The 20,887-nt window shown below is 40.9% G+C and overlaps 1 protein-coding gene across 4 annotated transcripts in view; it reads left to right on the forward strand.

The window, feature by feature from the left end:
- Positions 1-20,887, forward strand: part of SIN3A (SIN3 transcription regulator family member A) — an 82,038-nt gene that overhangs the window by 30,809 nt on the left and 30,342 nt on the right. For 3 of the 4 annotated variants that reach the window (XM_054716672.1, XM_028133393.2, XM_054716674.1), the window contains exons 3-12: positions 2,494-2,673; positions 10,682-10,788; positions 11,452-11,734; positions 12,753-13,004; positions 13,548-13,700; positions 13,839-13,997; positions 15,871-15,960; positions 18,333-18,451; positions 19,028-19,238; positions 19,742-19,858. In XM_054716672.1, coding sequence (XP_054572647.1) covers positions 2,494-2,673; positions 10,682-10,788; positions 11,452-11,734; positions 12,753-13,004; positions 13,548-13,700; positions 13,839-13,997; positions 15,871-15,960; positions 18,333-18,451; positions 19,028-19,238; positions 19,742-19,858 — 1,671 coding nt within the window. The remainder of the gene's footprint in view (positions 1-2,493; positions 2,674-10,681; positions 10,789-11,451; positions 11,735-12,752; positions 13,005-13,547; positions 13,701-13,838; positions 13,998-15,870; positions 15,961-18,332; positions 18,452-19,027; positions 19,239-19,741; positions 19,859-20,887) is intronic. The other variant, XM_054716673.1, reaches the window with a different exon arrangement.

The raw sequence follows: 20,887 nt of genomic DNA on the forward strand, positions 1-20,887 counted from the left end.
CTAGAAACTAATGTGTTCATAGAAAACTAGCCATCTCCAAGAATTATAAACTAAACCTGTCCAATTTATTCATATTGGAATTAGAAGCTCAAAATGATAACACTTGTGAGATATATTAGAGCTTGTAGAATTGTCTTAAGTATTTTTTTTTAACTCTTAATGTATATTGTATTATTTCTGTGTATTTTTATTATTTCTACCCAGGTTAATCTTTATAAATTTGTGGAGACTCTGGAAAAAACCCACACATATCTTCTCTTTAGTTGTAGGACACAACATTGTTTAGAGAAAGTTTCATGATATTTACTTTCCTTATTTTGGAGATGTGGCAAATCAGGTATATTTGTCTTTAGTTGGCTTCTGTAGTGATTAACAGTTCTGAAATAGGAAAACTTTTAAAAGTTTTGTAAATGTTACATTGCATTTCTTGTAATAGAAATGGGAGGAAAGCAGCTTGTGCTTTTAAGTCACCCCTAAACTTATAAGAGAATGTGAATGAGAAAATAGAAAAGAAAGATGTCTGAGGTCAAACCAACAATTTAGAAAAAAATTATGTTTTATTTTAGAAGCAAATAAGGATAAGAAAAATAAAACAAAGTAAAATTCTTTTCTAACCCCACCACCACAAGATAAAATGCTAACATTTTGATGTATATTTTGTTGTCTAGGGTTTAAAATCTTTTTATTGTATTTTATATACTGCTTTGTAATGTGCTTTATAAAATTATTTAAAAGTTTAAATTCATATTAAATGGGAACACAAATACAGTCAACTTATGGATTGTGAACATTTTTTTTTTAAGGTATTATTTTTAAAAATATATTTTATTGATTTTTTACAGAGAGGAAGGGAGAGAATAGAGAGTTAGAAACATCGATGAGAGAGAAACATCGATCAGCTGTCTCCTGCACACCTCCTACTGGGGATGTGCCCGCAACCAAGGTACATGCCCTTGACTGGAATCGAACCTGGGACTCTTCAGTCCGCAGGCCGACGCTTTATCCACTGAGCCAAACCGGTCAGGGCGACATTTTTTTCTTTTAATTAAATTTATTGAGGTAACATTGGCTAATTAAATTATATAGGATTCAGCTATACAATTCTATGATACATCATCTGTATATTGCATTGTGTGCCCATCATCCAAAGTCAAATCTTTTGTCACCATATATTTGTTTTTGTTTTTTGTTGTTGTTGTTTTTAATATTTTTATTAATTTTTTTTTACAGAGAGGAAGGGAGAAGGATAGAGAGCTAGAAACATCGATGAGAGAGAAACATCTACCAGCTGCCTCCTGCACACCCCCTACCGGGGATGTGCCTGCAACCAAGGTACATGCCCCCGACTGGAATCGAACCTGGGACCTTTCAGTCCGCAGGCCGACGCTCTATCCACTGAGCCAAACCGGTTTCGGCAACCATATATTTGATTTCCTTTATCCTCTACTAGATTGTGAACATTTTTTAATGTTATAAAATACTAGAGGCCCGGTGCACAAAATTCGTGCACGGGTGGGGTCCCTAGGCCTGGCCTGCGATCAGGGCCGATCTTCCCCGGCAGCCCCCCACCGCCAACACTGGTTGCCTTCTTTGTGGGGGGTGACCGGTGGGGCAGTCAGGCCCCGCTCACTCACATCCACCTTGGCCTGGCGCTGCCCACGTCCCGTCCACAGCCACCCACTCCCAGTTCCCCATACCCCATTGGGCGATCAGAGCCTGCCGGCCAGGGGGAGGGACCAAGAGGTTGGCCGGCAGGCCCCGATCAGGTGATCAGAGCCTGCACTGGGGGCAGCTCCTGTGTAAGTAGAAATTTAGTGTTTAGAAACTTTTATAGCAACTAGACATTGTAATTTTATGTCTGTAAAATCCAATAGTGAAAATTGTGGGCTGGTGTATTTTTTATCTCACTTTTCCGGTAATCCATTTTTACTTTATTTTTTATTATTTACTTATTTATTTTTAATCCTCACCTGAAGAGTGAAGATATTTTTCCCTTGATTTTAAGAGAGAGAGTGGAAGGGATGGGGAGAGAAAAACATCTATGTGACAGAGACACATCGATTGGTTGCCTCCCACACATGCCCTGACTAGGGGCAGGGATTGGACCTGCAACCTAGGTACATACGTGCCCCTGACCAGGAATCAAACCTGCAACCCTTCAGAGCACAGGCCGATGCTCTAACCATTAGGCAATACCGGCCAGGGCCATTTTTACTGTATTTTGTAAAAGTAGCAGCCCATGATGGATTGTAATTTAAGAAAAAAGGAAAACTGGTACTTAACCACAGATAGTTTGAGAAGTACTGAGTTGTGTAATACCTTACAGAATGCATAGGATTTTATAATGAGTGTGCTATAATTTATTTCACCAATTTCATCTTGTGAAAAATTTGAATTTCTAGTTATCTTTCTAGTGTATGTATGTTCTTTAGACACATTTGGGCAAGGATACACAAGCCTTGACCTTTCCTGTATCTATTTTGTCCACCCCAGGTTTCAGCTGTGCCACAGGGCTCTGGTGGCAGTCATGGACCCACCATAACAGCGGTTCATAGCAGCCATCATCACCCAGCAGCTGTGCAGCCCCACGGAGGCCAGGTGGTCCAGAGTCATGCTCATCCAGCCCCACCAGTTGCACCAGTACAGGGACAGCAGCAATTTCAGAGGCTCAAGGTGGTATTCAGCTCTTTTCCTTCTATCAAAAAGTTTCTCTCATAGCAGGCAACAAACATTTCTGGAATTTATGAATGCATGGCACTCAGACAGATCAGGATCGAGGGGCCATTTTTATACGAAATCAGCAAAGTCCATTTTTTAGAAGTCTCATTTTGAACTCTTTAGTTCTTTTTAAAAAAAATATTTTTATTGTTTTTTTAGAGAGAGAGTAAAAGAGAGAGAGAGAGGAAGAGAAATATCCATGTGAAAGGGAAACATTGAAACATTGGTTGGCTACCTCCTGCATGCCCCCTACCAAGGATTGAACCTAGAACCTGGGAATGTGCCCTGACCCAGAATCAACTAGCAGTCTTTCATTGTGTGGGATGAGGCCCAACCGAGATACACCGTTGGCCAGGGTATGTGCCATAGGTTTTCAGTGCTTTGAAATTTATGAGGCATCTGTGGAGGAGTGAAGTTTGTGTTCCCAGCTAATTTTCACTCTCTGCTTGAGTGTTATTTTTTAGAATGTGTGTGATTGTTGCTGCAAATGTTCCGTATTTCAGTTTTTTTCTTTTTACATTTATATAAAGCATAAACTTGAGTGCAGGAAATATAAAATGAAAGAACTATAAAGAGAAAAGAAAAATATTGGATGTTGGGATGTTTATTTGGTCCAATCAGTCTTATTATATTAAGTAGCTTGCAGGTAGGAATGTATAGTATACCCTTGAAGGATACATTATGTTTAGCAAATATCTCAGCCTTCTGTTTTCCTTGATACTTAGTCAAGTTCACCCTGATCCTGTTCTCCTTGGTTAAGGTTCTCAGGAACTTCCTATATAGTAAAAGCCTAATAAGCTAAGTGTCTGGTCGTCTGTTCAACCAATCAAAGCGTAATATGCTAATGATATGCTAAAGCCACTCAACCGCTTGCTATGACGTGTACTGACCACCAGGGGGCAGTCGACTGGTCGATCAGTTGCTATGACATGCACTGACCACCAGAGGGCAGACGCTCCAACCAGTAGGTTAGCTTCTGCTGGGATCCAGCCGATTAGTACTGAGCTAGACGGGCCAGAAATGCCCTGGAACCCTTCTGCCTCCCTGGCTGGCCAACCTCCCGTGTCCCTCCCCGTCCCTGATCATGCACCGGTGGGGTCCCTCGGCCTGGCCTGCGCCCTCTTGCAATCTGGGACCCCTAGGGGGATGTCAGAGCTGGTTTCGGCCCGATCCCACTCAACGCAGGAGCTGTCCCCTAGTGGTCAGTGTGCTCCACAGGGGGAGCGCTGCTCAGCCAGAAGCTGGGCTCACGGCTGACAAGCACAGCAGTGGTGGCAGGAGTCTCTCCTGCCTCCATAGCAGTGCTAAGGATGTCCGACTGAAGGCTTAGGCCCACAGGGAGTGGGCCTAAGGTGTCAGTCGGCCATCCCCCGAGGACTCCTGGGCTGCGAGAGGACATAGGCCGAGCTGAGGGACCCTTCCCCCCGCCCCCCCGACAAATTTCATGCACCAGGCCTCTAGTGTTTAATATTGGCCTAAGGAAAGTAAATGCTACATAAATATCATAAAGCACACTAAAGCTGAGCTGTATAGAAGGACTTTGTAAAATATACATTTTCTATATTACTTTAAGTAATGAAGAGTTGACTGTATTTAAGCATAGTCTTTAAAGAGAGTACAAATTATTTATGGGCCTGAAACTTCACTCTGGGCTCTGTCTTTGGGGAAATATTTATTAGCTATACTGTTATTTTCCTTATAACATTGTAACTCTCTGCTTATAGAGTGATGTCTGTGTACCAAAATGTATTATTACTATACTTAGCACTTCACCAAGTTCTGAAAATATTTATGTAAAAGTTGGTTTGATGTGACTTAATTCCAGCAGTTAATTACTAATGTTGCAAAAGAGCTTATAAACTTGCTATTAAGCTAACGAAAATGTATTTATTTTTATAGCTTTTGTCAGCCAGCTCTATCAAAGCACAACACCTATTTTACCTTCCTCACTGGGTATAAGTAGTCTGTGCTTTATCTGTTTTACAGAAACTGTAAAGGAAGCAAGAAAGGGCTTTGGGGTCATGGGTCGAGTTAGGACTTTTGCTCTGTTTTTTTAGTTACAAGCTTTTTTATTTACCTACCTTTTTATTTTATTTTAACTTTTGCATTTTTAAATTAAATTTATTGGGGTGACATTGGTCAACATGAACATATAGGTTTCAGGTTTGGGTTCCTATGTTACAAGATTTATATATTGCACCGTGTGCCCACCACCCAAAGTCAAATCTTCACCTGTCATCATATATTAGGACTCCCATTTCTCCCCACCCTCTACAAGCTCCTGAATGAGATTCCTGAACACAGTAACTTGTTGCATTTTCTTTTTAATGAGAGATAAAATGCTTTCTTGTGCCTTTGTGTAATTTCATTCAGTATTCTCACATTGCCTGCCATTTTTGGATTAGTTTTAAAAAGCTTTATGAGCATTTGAATCCACTTCAGTAAACAGTTTATATTCTGTAATAAGGCAGTATCCAGTGAGAATGCATAGGCGATTTCTTTTTTTTTTTTTAATTAATTATTTTAAACATATTTTTAAGTAGTTTGTTTTTCTTTTTTTCTTTTTTTTCTTTTATTTTTAATCCTCACCTGGGGATATTTTTCCATTGATTTTTTAGAGAGAGTGGAAGAGAGAGGGAAAGACAGAGAGAAATATTAATGTGAGAGAAACACAGATTGGTTGCCTCCTGCGCAAGCCGGGACAGGGAGGAGCCTGCAACTGAGGTATGTGCCCTTGATCAGAAGAATTGAACCCGAGACCCTTTGGTCCACAGGCTGTCGCTCTATCTACTGAGCCAAACCAGCTAGGGCAGTGTAGGCTATTTCAAGCACCAACACTGTCTACTTTTTTGTCTTTGGCATATTGATGGAAGATTGGAATAATTTGAGGCTTGCTTGGTGTGCTTTAGTTTTTTATTGATATTTGGCACATATTTAGTGAGCTCTCTTTACAGTTCGTGTTTTCTCCCCTCCCAATAAACTTACGAACTTCAGAAGGTTAGGGACCTTAATAAATGCCTATTGAAATGAATCAGGAAGAATCTTAAGAGTCTCTTCTCTAGTGCCTCCTTAAATGTGTAGCTTCTAAATAACTAGTTCCAAATGTGTGTGTGTGTTTTTAAGTTGTGGTTTCTAGAACTGCATACTTGCTTTTGAACTATATTTTAGGTAGTGAGAGAATTTCCATACTCTTTTACATGCAGTTATCTCATAATGTGGTGTCAAAGCTCTTTTTTTAAGCATAGTGTTATTTTATATCTAATTTTTAAATAGGGGTTTACTATGACCTATACCTTTTCTTCCAAACATATACATATCATGTATAATTTCTTTCCTTTGGGTTTCTGCACTTTTTCTCTCTGTTGTAATTACATTATACCATAGTGTGCTTCTTTATTTATTTTTTAACTTTAACTTTTTTGGTGTTTATTTTTTTTAAAATATATTTTTATTGATTTCAGAGAGGAAGGAAGAGGGAGAGAGAGATAGAAACATCAATGATGAGTAAGAGTCATTGATTGGCTGCCTTCTGCACGACCCCACTGGGGATCGAGCCCACAACCCGGGCATGTGCCCTTGACCGGAATCAAACCTGGGACCCTTCAGTCCACAGGCCGATGCTCTATCCACTGAGCCAAACCGGGTAGGGCTGGTGTTTGTTTATTTTTGATAATTTCTCCTTTGTCTTATGATTGTGAATGCTATTTTAAAATGTCTTCCAAAGTCTTTGTTCCTTCTGCAAACTTAATGAGTTTTGTGTTCCATCAATTTGTTATTAGTGAAACATTTCAATATGGAAAGTTCTGAATATGAATTAGTTTATTGAATTTCAATAGAAATTGTCATGTTATATGTGAAGAAAAACCAGCCATCAAATGAGTGTGTATCAACCAAGCATATAATCTGTGCTCTAGCAACACTGAAATACACTGATTAACTATGGCCATTTTGAAAGTTTGGGCAACTCTTGAGATGTCATTTAATAGTTTATTTGAACATAAATGTTCTATTTCACAAAGTTTATCATGAGTAGAGTTTATCAAATCAGTTTATTTTTGAAACTTTCCTAAACTTGATAGTTTGTATAATCTATACTAATAAAAGGGTAATATGCAAATTGGTCAGGACGCCCTCACAGTAAGGACCTGACAGCAGGCTGCATGGGACGACCAGGCCACTAGGGGGGTGAGAGACGACCAAACGACTGAACAGCAGGCTGCGTGGGGCGACCAGGCTGGCGGAGGGGGCAGTGAGGGGTGACCAGGCCGGCAGGGGGGGCATTGAGGGGCAACCAGGCCGGCAGGGGGGGCAGTTGGTGGTAACCAGGCCGGCAGGGTGGGCAGTGAGGGGCGACCAGGCCAGCATGGGGGACAGTGAGGGGAGACCAGGCCAGCGGGAGGGAGGGGGGCAGTTGGGAACATCCAGGCCGGTGGGGGGGCAGTTGGGGGCGGCCAGGCCAGCATGGGGAGCAGTGAGGGGTGACCAGGCCGACAGAGGGGGGCAGTTAGGGGCAATCAGGCTGGCAGGCAGAGGTGGTTAGGGGTGAGCAGGCTGGCAGGGGCGGGGGCAGTTGGGGGCAATCAGGCTGGCAGGCAGGGGCGGTTAGGGTAAGGTGACCAGATTTTAACATTGGTAAAGCAGGACACCATTGACCGGAGGGGGAGGATTCTTGATTAAAAATTTGGTCTATAATGGAGCAACAAAAATTTTCATTGAACACAAAAATAGTATTGTAATATATTTTTTAAAATTTCAACATAAGTACAATTTACAAATATAATAAATAAAAATTATGTATAGTATTATTTTATTCTTTGGCATATTTCTCATTTGAGTGAATTTTTTTTAGTAGATTGCTGTCGTTGTTTAAAAGGTCATGAATTTGCCGTAACGTAAGTCGTAAGTGTCACTTTCAAGGCCGGCGCTAGACTTTTTGCCGCCACTATAAAATATAAATAATATGAGTACTGTCTGCTAAATTCAAGAAAATTTATGTATTTATGAAATAAATAAATTACTTACCTAAATTATCTGAATAGCTGATTTGTAATGACATCACTTGTTTAACTAGCTTACTAGCACGCAGTACGATGTGTATCGTCTGAGAGACAGTTACAAAATGTTTTCGTCGTTGCCAATCCCCAAAAATGCCATTGTTCATTAAGTCCAAACAATGGTGGTCGAATTCTCACAACTGATCAACAATGCGAACTTTGATAAGCAGTTCTCGATAATCAGTTCTCAACAATTATTTTTTATTATTAAAGTTTAACATTATAAAATTAACAAAAATAATATAAAACTCATATCCTGGCTAAATAGCCACATGGCCGCCGAAAACCATATATTCCTTTCCCGTTCTCCCACCGTTCCCTAGCTTGTCGTGCATTCTTTCCAAATATCGGGACTTTTTTAAAACGCCGCGGGACGCGGGACAAATTGTTAAAAAGCGGGACGTCTAGTCACCTTAGGTTAGGGGTGATCAGGCTGCCAGGGGGGGCAGTTAGGGACAATCAGGCAGGCAGGTGTGCAGTTAGGAGCCAGCAGTCCTGGATTGTGAGAGGAATGACTGACTGCCGGTTTAGGCCCGATATCTGTGATGAGGCCTAAACTGGCAGCTGGACATTCCCCGAGGGGTCCCGGATTGGATAGGGTACAGGCTGGGCTGAGGGGAACCCCCTCCCCTTATGCCCCCTGTGCACAAATTTCATGCACTGGGCCTCTAGTTTAAAATAATCCCGGAGTATATAAGAAGCACCTATTAGGTAATTTCCTTGGATATCTCCTGAGTAACTAAAAAGTAAGTTGTTCTAAACCAGACTCATAACTTTCTAGCCCTTCAAACTGTTTCTCTTTGCGAATGCCCAAATAATTTATAATTTAGTGAATCTTTCTTTTCCCTATTCAGTCAGTCCCCAATCCCTGTCATTTCTGAGTCCTACAAAACTTTTCAATCTGTTCAGTTCTCCCTGTTCCTTTGGTCAGGACTATAGTTTGAGCAACTATTTTTCACATGTGAGTTAGCCTTGGAGCATAACTGGTTTTCCTGCCTCCTTTCAATCTATCCTGCCCTTGCACCAATTTGTCTCAGCACTGTAGCCAAATTGAATACATTAAAATGCAGATAACAATCTCAATTGCTTTCTAACAAGTTTTAAAGGCCTTTTAGGATCAGGTTCTGCTTCCTCTTGTCTCCTTTTGTCACTCTTCTCACCAACATTCCTCCTCTTAACACAAATCCTCCAGGCAAAGTAAATTGTTTGTAGTTTTCTAAGTGAACTAGGTAGGGTCCTGTCTGGGATTTTGCCCATGCTGTTTCTTCTGACTTTCTCATGAGTCTTCACTTTTGCTAACTTGTATTCATCCTTAAGACTCAGTTTACAAATTACTTCCTGGGAAAGCCTTTGTGCTCTTCTCATGTTCTCTCTGGGTATTTAGAGATTGTCCCCTTATACCACTGTGTTAGGATGCCCAGCTAGATGTGATAGAACTTCTGTAGAGCAGGACTGTGGCTTATTTGTCATTGATTCATTAATACCCCACATTGGGCCTAGTATAGCCTGTTGTAGCTTTAGTAGATATTTGTGAGATGAATAGATGAACAGATAAGTGAATGAGATATTCATATGTATGCTTCACTAATCATTTTTTCCAAAATTATCCAAGGCAAGGCTACTTGATTTTTTTTTTTTTAAGGCTACTTGATTTTTATTTGAAGCTTGTGTTTTATTAATGACTAGAGGCCCGGTGCATGAAATTCGTGCATGGGGGTGTGTGTCCCTCAGCCCAGCCTGCACCCTCTCCAATCTGGGACCCCTCGAGGTATGTCCGACTGCCGGTTTAGGCCCGACCTACCGGGACATCCCTCTCACAATCCAGGATTGCTGGCTCCCAACTGCTCGCCTGCCTGCCTTCCTGATTGCCCCTAACCGCTTCTGCCTGCCAGCCTGATCACCCCCTAACCGCTCCCCTGCCAGCCTGATTGATGCCTAACTGCTCCCCTGCCAACCTGTTTGCCCCTAACTGCCCTCCCCTGCAGGCCTGGTCACCCCTAACTGCCCTCCCCTGCAGGTCTGGTCCCCCCAACTGCTCTCCCCTGCAGGCCTGGGAACCCCCCCCCAACTGCCCTCCCCTGCTGGCCTGATTGCCCACAACTTCCCTTTCTTGCAGGCCTGGTCCCTCCCAACTGCCCTCCCTTGCTGGCCATCTTGTGGTGGCCATCTTGTGTCCACATGGGGGCAGGATCTTTGACCACATAGGGGTGGTGTGTTGGAGTGATGGTCAATTTGCATATTTCTCTTTTATTAGATAGGATAGAGGCCTGGTGCACAGGTGGAGGCCTGGTGCACAGGTGGGGGCCAGCTGGTTTGCCCTGAAGGGTATCCCGGATCAGGGTGGGGTTTCCTTGGGGTGTGGGACGACCTGGGCGAGGGGCCTGTGGTGTTTTGCAGGCTGGCCACGCCCTCCGGCGACCTAAGCGGAGGCCCTGGTACCTGGGATTTACTTATCTTCTATAATTGAAACTTTGTAGCCTTGAGTAGAGCCAAGCCTCCTGCTCACTCCATGGCTGCCGCAGTTTTTGTTGGGATTTATTTATCTTCTATAATTGAAATTTTGTAGCCTTGAGTAGAGGCCTGGGCCCGCCAGGGTGTGTGGAAAGCTTGGCTTCCTCCATTGCCGGGGAAACCCAAGCCTTCTGCTTGCTCTGTGGCCGCAGCCATCTTGGTTGGGGTTAATTTGCATACTTGCTCCTGATTGGCTTTTGGGCGTGGCTTGTGGGTGTAGCAGAGTGATGGTTAATTTGCATGTTACTCTTTTATTAGGTAGGATATCCATACTAATTTTTAATACTTTCATGTTTTTCTATACCTATTTCATTTGCTATGTTAATTTTATTTAGGCATAAATCATTTGTTTGTTTTTTATAATTCTTGGCTTATTTTCTTTTTATAACCTGCTTCAGGTGGAGGATGCACTGTCCTATCTTGACCAGGTGAAGCTGCAGTTTGGTAGTCAGCCTCAGGTCTACAATGATTTCCTTGACATCATGAAGGAATTTAAATCACAGAGGTAAAAGATATATATAGTTGTACACAAGCTTTGTGCTTAGAATGTTGATTTTGGAGGGAGGATATAGCTTATTCTCATCTTCTGAAAGATAATGGATGTCCCTTTTGGGGGGTTTAATTTTCAGGGTAATGCTTTAATTTATGTATTGATTTATTGATGAAAATTATAGTCCCTAGATCTTTATTTTCTCCCTATTCTTAACTAAAATTTTCTTAGGATTTCATTGCAAAACAAGGGAGTAGATGGGTAATGATTAGGCTACTTGCTCTTTGACTTGAGATACACTAATATTCTGGCATGGTTCATTGTTATAAGAGTGTAGCTAATTAATTGGGAAAATGTAGATATATGGTAATTTATACTGGTGTATCACGTGTTGGATACTGCTTGGAAATTACAGCTTTAGATTTACTGTCTGAGTATCTGCTTGATAGGACTGTTAATGAATGTATATTCTGTTCAAAATTGTGACCAAATTTTGTCTTTGAAATTTCAGATTTCTTTGTATGTTCTTAATTTTGTAATTGCTAAAAGTATAGACTTTTTCAAATGTAATACACAGATTGATTTTTATCTGTTTTCCTGTCTAGAGAATGTAGTCAGTGTGATTACTTTTTTTATTAGAGTGCTTCTCAAGTTTGCCAATTTTATTTTTTTTATCAGCATCGACACTCCAGGAGTGATAAGTCGTGTGTCCCAGCTCTTCAAAGGCCACCCAGACCTGATCATGGGCTTCAATACCTTCTTGCCTCCTGGCTACAAGATTGAGGTGCACCCCAATGACATGGTGAATGTGACAACTCCTGGCCAGGTCCATCAGATTCCCACCCATGGCATCCAGCCCCAGCCTCAACCACCACCCCAACATCCTTCACAGTCTTCAGCCCAGTCAGCCCCAGCTCCTGCCCAGCCAGCTCCTCAGCCCCCACCTGCCAAAGTCAGCAAGGTGAGCACTTGGACTATTTTGCATTACATGAAATGCATCCCTAGAAAGCATTCTGTTTTGACATTTCCCCTTTCTATAAGACTAGATAGACATATTGCAGTGATTTCATCAGAGAAGGTGCAGTAGTCACATCCCTATCAAATGGTTCACATTTACATACCACATATTTAGATCTATTTAAATTAAGACATGAACACTCTACAAGGACTCTCTTGCCCCCTGCTTATGCTCATTGAACCAAGAGCACCCCAATAGGTGGAAACTTTGCTTGGGTAGTGAGTGGTACTTGGACAGCACAGGCAGAAATGGTCATCTTATGATCAGATTATACTACTGGCTGCATGGTCATCATTTTACAGAGGCTACTCCATTTACCAGACTAGGTCATAATCAAGCTAAGCAGAAAAATCTGATGACAATGATAATAATAATGGGTGTACTTTATCTAAAACTGCATTGTTTGATACAGTAGCCACACATGGCTATATATAAATTTAAATTAATTAAAATAAATTCAGTTTTTCAGTTGCACTTAGCCTGCATTTCAAGTACTCAGTAGTCTCATGTGGCTAGTGGGTATCATCCAGGACAGTGTAAATAAAGAACATTTCCATCATCAGAGTTCTGTTGGATAGAGCTGATGTACAAGACTTTGATGTGGAGTTACTGTAACATTAAATTGTCTCTTTTGACACTAAAGATACATGTAGAATGAGGTTTTTTTCTATCCTTCTTGCACCTGTTGAGCTAGTATACTTAAAATTGCATGTGAAAAGTCCTTCCCTGTATCTATTTTTAAGGCTGTATTTAGAAATTTTGAGACTGAAATATTTGTATGATAATTGTGAGCCCTCTACACTTCCCACCCCTGCCCAATGTGATTTGAGTTGGGCTGAAATGGCTTGGCCAGAGTGAATAAAGGATATAAGTTTATCAGACACCTTGTTTCTCTTTAGTTCAAACTTTCCTATGTCAAACCATCTGTTCCTGAGGAGAATAAAGACTTTTTTTTTTTTAGCCTTCCCAACTACAAGCACATACTCCCGCCAGCCAGCAGACCCCCCCACTCCCACCATACGCATCCCCACGCTCTCCACCTGTCCAACCTCATACACCAGTGACAATCTCGTTGGGAACGGCCCCATCCTTGCAGAACAATCAGCCTGTGGAGTTTAATCATGCTATCAACTATGTTAATAAGATCAAGAACAGGTTCCAGGGCCAACCAGACATCTACAAAGCATTCCTGGAAATTTTGCACACATATCAGGTAAGAGAGTTACCTTTTCATCCTGTCTTAACCAGGTCACCCTCTGAGGGCATCTAGTCCAAGAAGAAGTTGAATAAATATTATTGTGTCTCCTAATTTTTACTGGGAATGAACCAGTTGGAAACTATAATATGTACTTATAAAGCATTTGATTGCTTGGCTTTAATTGCCATATAGCAGGTAGTCAGCATTTTTAAAGTTACTGCCCTGTGAAATGCATACTTATTTATGTGGGAAGTTTATAGGATGACTTGTGTAAGGAAAAATTTCTCTATAATTTTTTGTGTTTTATCAATTGGTAGTGGTCCTCTGCGAATTCACATTTTAAATATGTTTTAAAAAGGAATTGTCAGCCACCATTTTCCACACTTTCTCACCTTAAAGTTTGCAGACAAAACAGTTGCTGAAAGTATAGACTTTTTCAAATATAGCCCAAGTAGGTGACATACAGAGCTCCTGTCAAAAGTCTCAAAAAATGTGCAAAAGTGAGTCATCCAAAACAGTGCCCCTCCAATATGATCTCTCCCATTTGCAATTTGTCAGAAAGAGCAGCGAAATGCCAAGGAAGCTGGAGGAAACTACACTCCAGCATTGACTGAGCAGGAGGTTTATGCCCAGGTGGCTCGCCTTTTTAAAAATCAAGAAGATCTGTTGTCAGAGTTTGGACAGTTTTTACCAGATGCCAACAGCTCTGTGGTAAGTTTTATTTAGAAGAACTACACTATTTAGAATTATTTTCTTAGATGAACTAGGAAGCTGGAATCAGAAAGGAACTTTTTCTAAATGATACTTGCTTTGATGACAGCATTAATCTCTTTCATGTGTTTTAATTAGCTTTTAAGCAAAACAACTGCAGAGAAGGTTGATTCCGTGAGAAATGACCATGGAGGCACTGTGAAGAAGCCCCAACTGAACAACAAGCCGCAGCGGCCCAGCCAGAATGGCTGCCAGATCCGGAGGCACTCTGGGACAGGAGCCACCCCTCCGGTGAAGGTGAGAAGGAGCGGCACCGCTCAGTTTGCCTTTCAGGAGTCATTCTCGGGGACAGGAACCCTACGGTTGATCATGTGTTTTTATCCTAAGCATGTAGTCAGTTGGATCTTGGATATTCAGAGTGAGGGTGTATGGCATAGAAACTCAATGCAAAGCTTCTTACCTGGCTTTGCAAAAAAATGTTAGAATACCACTAATTACTCAGATCAATATGCTTTTATGTTGTTAATCCTCAACCGAGAATAGATTTTTTTTTTTCCATTGATTTTTTTTTTTTTTTTAGAGAGAGTGGAGAGTGGAGTAAGTGGGGAAGAAACATCGATGTGAGAGAGACACATCGGTTGCCTCCTACACATGCCCCGACAAGAACCGGGGATCAAACCTGCAACCCAGGTACCTGCTCTTGACTGGGAATCAAATCAGGGAGACCCTTTGGTGAGCAGCCCGATGCTCAAACCATTGAGAACACTGGCCAGGGCACTATGGTTTTTTGAGTTTTTATTGATTTTGTCTCTCTTTGTTATTAGCTGTCATATGAGTAGCAAGCAGGTCAACAGATCTGTTCCACTTGTGAGTTGGTCTTCTCCTGCACGTGATTACCCACAGGTGGAAACACTACATTGGGGTTAGAACTCCCTTCCTACTTTTTGCTTAGGCAGTGTGAGCAGTGGCTGTGGCTCAGTGAGTGAGCTCTGGAATGACAAAGGTAAATGTGCTGTTTTTCCCAGAGTTTGTGTGTTTCTTCACAGATAGCTGAGATGTAGCTTTTTAAAAATAAATTCTTGCCCTGGCTGGGTGGCTCAGTTGGTTGGTGCATTGTCCCATCCACCAAAAGGTAGATTTGATTCCCGGTTAGGGAACATACCCAGGTTGGCAACTGTCAGACTTCTCACTGGCAGGAGCTGGTGATTTACCCTGTCTTGCAATTGTGGGTTTTTGCAAAAGGGCGAATGACTTAATATCTCCATGATTGGTGCCTCTTGATCTCATCTCTCTCAAGCCTGCTGTGCCTGTGTGGGTTTGATCCCCTGTTGGGGCAAGTGTGGGAGGCAACCGATTGATGTTTCTCTCTTACATTGATGTTTCTTTCCCCGTTGCTCTCTCTAAATTCAATTTAAAAAAGGAAATGCCTTCCTTTTTAAAAAAAAGTAAATTTTGCCTGACACTTATGTCATGTCCTATTAGTTTCCTTTAAAAAACCAGTCTTGCCCTAGCCTGTTTGGCTCAGTGGTGAGAGGGTTGCCTTGGACTGTAGGGTCATGGGTTCAAATTCCGGTCAAGGGCACATGTCTCGATTGCAGGTTCCATCCCAGCTCGTGCGGGAGGCAACCAATTGATAAGCCTACATAATGTTTCTCTCCCTCTCTCTCTCCCTCCCTCCATCCCTACGTCTCTCCCCTCATCCATCCTTCTCCTTCCCTTCCTTCTTCCCTCCCTCCCTTCCATTCTCTCTAAGAATCACTGGAAAAAATATCCTCCATTGAGGATTAACAAAAAACAAAAAGGCCAGTCTTAAATTGGTCTGAATGGATATTGCTGACAAGATAGTTATTCCTCCTATTAGAAAAATTAACTATATTCTCTTCATGAATTTACAAATTCTCTTCTGCCTCCATACTTTTGGCCCATGGGAAAAGTAGAGAGAATATTTGAGGAGTAGAATGATCCTCGGGGGGAAAAAATGACCGGTAAACAAATAGAGAAGACGGGTGGAAATCTTGTAGGGTATAAAGCAAGTTAGGACTTGAATTCTCTCATTTGTTGCAAATTATTAATCGGCATTGGTTAATAAGGAAACCATTGAACACATGAAAATAATAGAGGAGTCCACCCTTTAAATTTTAGCATGTTTGTATTTTTCCTATTTTTGCAGAAGAAACCCAAACTTCTCAGCCTAAAGGATTCTTCTATGGCAGATGCCAGCAAGCATGGCGTAGGAACGGAATCATTATTTTTTGATAAGGTGAGTAAATGAATGAATTAGATTTAATACCGACCATTAATACCAAAAGAAAATCACCATCCTCAGGATTTTTTCTTTTTAGAGGCATCAAGCTGATTAGGGCTTTCTACTATTTGACATGGTTTATAAGTTGTAGGTCCTTTCAGTGCTAGAGAAATTGTAGCATTGTCTGCTTTGATTTTGTGAAATGGTTTGCAACAAAATACTGCATTTTCCATGGTGGAAGACAGCTTTAATAAAATACATGATATTAAATACTCTCAAAAGGTTTTTGGAGCCCCCTGTGGCAGGTGCCCAGGTCTGTACATTGGGGAGTGTAGGTGCACCGGTTGTGGAAGACTTAAGATGACTCGTAATCTTCTAATTGCTTGTGATACTTATTTTCAGAATCACATATAGAATTCCTGGGGATTCTGATTTAGTTTTCAGAGCTCCCCAGGTGATCCTAATGAACAGCCTGAAATGGTGATCACTGGTTTAAACGGTGTTTTAGGGGGTGTGTGTTTGACCTTTTTCCTGTGTCTGACTTCCTCCTTGGAGTCAACTTGATGATTAGTAGGCTACTTTCATCAGGATGGCTGGCAACTGTCAGACTTCTCACTGGCAGGAGCTGGTGATTTACCCTGTCTTGCAATTGTGGGTTTTTGCAAAAGGGCGAATGACTTAATATCTCCATGATTGGTGCCTCTTGATCTCATCTCTCTCAAGCCTGCTGTGCCTGTGTGAGCTGTTCTGCAAAAAGTCGAGGCTCTGACTTGAATCATTTCTGAGGGCTGCCTGGGCACTTGATGCTTCTAATCTAAGGCAAATGAAGAAGTTCAGGTCACAACCAACAAATGGCAAGGAAAGTGGGGGAGTGGGGGACAAAATGAGTTCAATTTTTAAAGAGGAATGTGGTTGTTGTTTTGTTTTTTTCACTTACTGATTTTAGAGAGGGAGAGAGAGAGAAAAATACTGATTTGTTGTTGACTTACCTGTACATTCATTGGTTGGTTCTTGCATGTACCCTTACCAGGGATCAAACCCACAACCTGGGATGATGCTCTAATCAAGTTACCTGGCCAGGGCTGTTGTTGTTTTTGAGTACTTCTTTCTTGGAGATATATACTGAGTTAGGTGTAGATGAAATGTCTGGAATTCACTTTAAAACTCATTGGTTGGGAAATGGGTTTAAATGAAACCAAATTTACTATACGTTGATCATTAAGGCTAGGGGAGTATATGGGGTTCATTAGACTATTCTGTCTACTCTGTATGTTTAAAAGCTAATAAAAATTAACAGTAAATAGGGTATAGAGTACAACAGTGAAGTGCTCTTTCACCTTTGGCTTTGAAAGTAGATATTTTATTTTATTTATTTAAATATGTCTTTATTGATTTCCAAGAGGAAGGGAGAGGGAAAGAGAGAGAGAAACATCAGTGATGAGAGAGAATCATTGATTGGCTGCCTCCTGCACGTCCTCTACTGGAGATCAAGCCCACAACCAGGCATGTGCCCTTGACCGGAATTGAACCTGGGAACCTTCAGTCCGCAGGCTGATGCTCTATCCACTGAGCCAAACCAGTTAGGGCATGAAAGTAGATATTGTATATTGTGTTTACTGATTGGTAGTTATGAAAAGTATATGGGAGCCTGGAGAAGAGGTTGATAAAACCACATGGTCTGCAATCCCCCAATAAAAGAACACAGTTGCTAAATACTTACTTCTGAAATTAAAACTTGAGCTTGCTCATCTAGCCAGGCTAGTTTTACTTTGTCTATGCCATTGAACATTTTTAGATTTTTGGATATTAAAATGCTTAATATTATAAATGGAAGAAGGAAAAGAATTGGGTCAGAGGACACAAGTATCTTATTTAAAAAGATCATTATTTAAGATTACAAAACCAGTGTTGACAAGACTCTTGCTGTAAACATCTGTTAGGAGAGAAAACAAAAGCTTGAAGTACTCTGATTTTGGTTTGGAGAATCAAGAGTATGAGAAAGTAAATGTCTTCAGGATCTCATTTTGAAAAAATTTTATTATGGAAAATTTTAAACATAGGTGAAATTAATTAAAGAGAATAGTAAACTGACTCCTCATGTACCTATCATCCAGCCGCTAGCCAATATTGCTTCTTTCATGTGTGCTCTCATTCACCCCAAATTGCTTGCAGACAGAACCCAGATATTATTTCATTCACAAATATTTTACTGTTTCCTTTTAAAATAAAACCTGTTTTCAAACATAATCATTAACACATCTGAAAAAAAAAACTAACGTTAATTCCTTAGAATCATCAGATAACTTGAAATTTCCTTAGTCATTTCAAAGTGATCCCAGATCTCTTCATTCCCCACTTAATCATTCTCTTTTGGTTGTCTTCATAAGGTTCGAAAGGCTCTGCGGAATGCAGAGGCCTATGAAAATTTCCTGCGCTGTCTTGTTATCTTTAACCAGGAGGTGATCTCTCGGGCTGAGCTTGTGCAATTAGTCTCTCCTTTCCTGGGGTAAGTAGAGTTGAGGGGGCTTAGCTCTGATGCATGAAACGGAATTGAAATAAACTTAGTTTGTGAGAGTATGTGATAGGTAAAATTAATGTGATTGTGGTAGGTCATTTGGCTCATACAATGTCAAGAGTCTTATGGGAAGTCTTCTATTTCAACTATAGAGCTGAAAAAAAATAGAGATGCCACTGGCTAGCACTAGTGGTAGTCTCCTGATACCCTGATCAGTGTAGGATGTTATAGAGACCAGTCTATTCCAGGGTTCTAGAATCTTGATTGTGTATTTGACAATCATCTTAATGATTGTCAAATAAAAATGATCTTAATACTGAAGCAATATCCTTGGTTAGAATAATAGTTGGCTTTGTCTGATTTCAGTGCACTCTTCTATCACCACCTTATCTGACTATAGAGCACTCTGTAAGAAAAGGGGAAGCCAAATGCTTAGAAGCAATGATTGCCATTGGACTTTGTTCTTGGTAGCAGAGTTCTAACCTAACACCAAATAGTGGTACTCATATCTCAAAATAACTGCATAATGCTTCTAATTGCTCACCAGTTTTTGGTTTGATTTTTCAGGAAATTCCCTGAATTGTTTAATTGGTTTAAAAACTTTCTGGGCTATAAGGAGTCTGTACATTTGGAAACCTTTCCAAAGGAACGAGCTACAGAGGGCATTGCCATGGAAATAGATTATGCCTCTTGTAAACGGTTGGGTTCCAGCTACCGAGCCCTCCCAAAGAGTTACCAGCAGCCCAAGTGTACAGGACGGACTCCTCTCTGTAAAGAGGTAAGGCCTTCCCCAGAAAGGAACAACCCTGAAACCTCAACTTTCTCTGAAAGGGAATGGTCCTAGGGATCAAGAATTTATATCATTGAAGAAATCAAGACCCTACTCTTTTTAAAAAAATATATTTTTATTGATGTCAGAGAGGAAGATAGAAGCATCAATGATGAGAGAGAATCATTGATTGGCTGCCTCCTGCATGCCCCTTACTGGAGATCGAGCCCACAACCCCAGCATGTGTCCTTGACTGGAATCGAACCCGGGACCCTCCAGTCTGCAGGCTGAGGCTCTATCCACTGAGCAAAACATTTTCAAAATAAAATATTTTACTCTTATATTCAGAACCTTTTTCTTATTCTAATATATTTTGTTAACTTGCTAAAGGGGAAGCTTGTAATGTTAAATGATTCTTCCTTCTTCTAGAATTTTGTCTTTTTATTGAGAATATTTACTTGCCAGAAAGCTTTGTTACACTTTTGTTTCAATTTCTCTTCTATTATCCAAAGGTTTTAAATGATACCTGGGTTTCCTTCCCTTCCTGGTCTGAAGACTCCACCTTTGTTAGTTCCAAGAAAACTCAGTATGAAGAACATATCTATCGTTGTGAAGACGAACGCTTTGAGGTACAGCCTCCTTGATCATTTGAAGTTTGGGAAAATGGGAGATGCTAAATAAGATATCTTAAATATTTATCTGTGAGGGTTGACTTTTAAGACTAAAGAGTCAGAGGTTCATGTTCTTTTGTGGTAAATGCTTGTTGTACTTACCATACTTTAAGAGTTTGTCAAATATGTTAGTAATATTTTAATGGCAAATGTGACTTATCTAGGCCACTTTAACCCTTTTAATTGAATTTATCAATTGATAGCTGAATAATAATTTGCTTTTTTTAAAAAATAAATTGCAAGGTCTTTTTTTTTTTTTTTTTAATATGCTTTTATTGATTTCAGAGAGGAAGGGAGAGGGAGAGAGAGATAGAAACATCAATGAGGGGAGAGAATCACTGATCAGCTGCCTCCTGCACGCCCCCTACTAGGGATCGAGCCCGCAACCCAGGCATGGGCCCTTGACTGGAATCAAACCCGGGACCCTTCAGTCCACAGGCCAACGCTCTCTCCACTGAACCAAACCAGCTAGGGCTAATTTGAATTTTTAATGGCATTTTAAAGGTTATTATATTTTACAAAGGTATATAAAAACTTCGTACTGTAGTAAGGCCTACTGGGCTTTTTTGAAGCTGTTGGAAATTATTTATTTTAAAGTGTATTGTTCTTCTTAGCAGGTGGTTAGCAAACCAGCTTTCCTGTGGGAACTGGAATTCTTCTTTCATCGTTCTGATATTGATGTGGTTGGCTCCCTTTGAAAGAAAGTTAAATTAGGGATTTTATTTTAAAGTAGTTAGGAAGGGCTTGAGTGAATAAATGAGCTGATAGAGCCCCTATGCTAGAAGTGGGAATACTGAAAATGGGTTCTGAATCCCCCATGTTCACTGATATTCTCAACAAGAAAAGGGAATATTTTTCCCTGGGCAGTGTAGCTCAGTTGGTTGGAGCATCGTTCCGTACACCAAAAGGTGGTGGGTTCAATTCCTGGTAGGGGCATGTGCCAGAGGCAGCCAATCCCTTTTTTTCACTCTCTCTCTCAAATCAATT

The sequence above is a fragment of the Eptesicus fuscus genome, chromosome 5 (genome assembly GCF_027574615.1).
Source record: "Eptesicus fuscus isolate TK198812 chromosome 5, DD_ASM_mEF_20220401, whole genome shotgun sequence".
Classification (NCBI taxonomy): domain Eukaryota; kingdom Metazoa; phylum Chordata; class Mammalia; order Chiroptera; family Vespertilionidae; genus Eptesicus; species Eptesicus fuscus.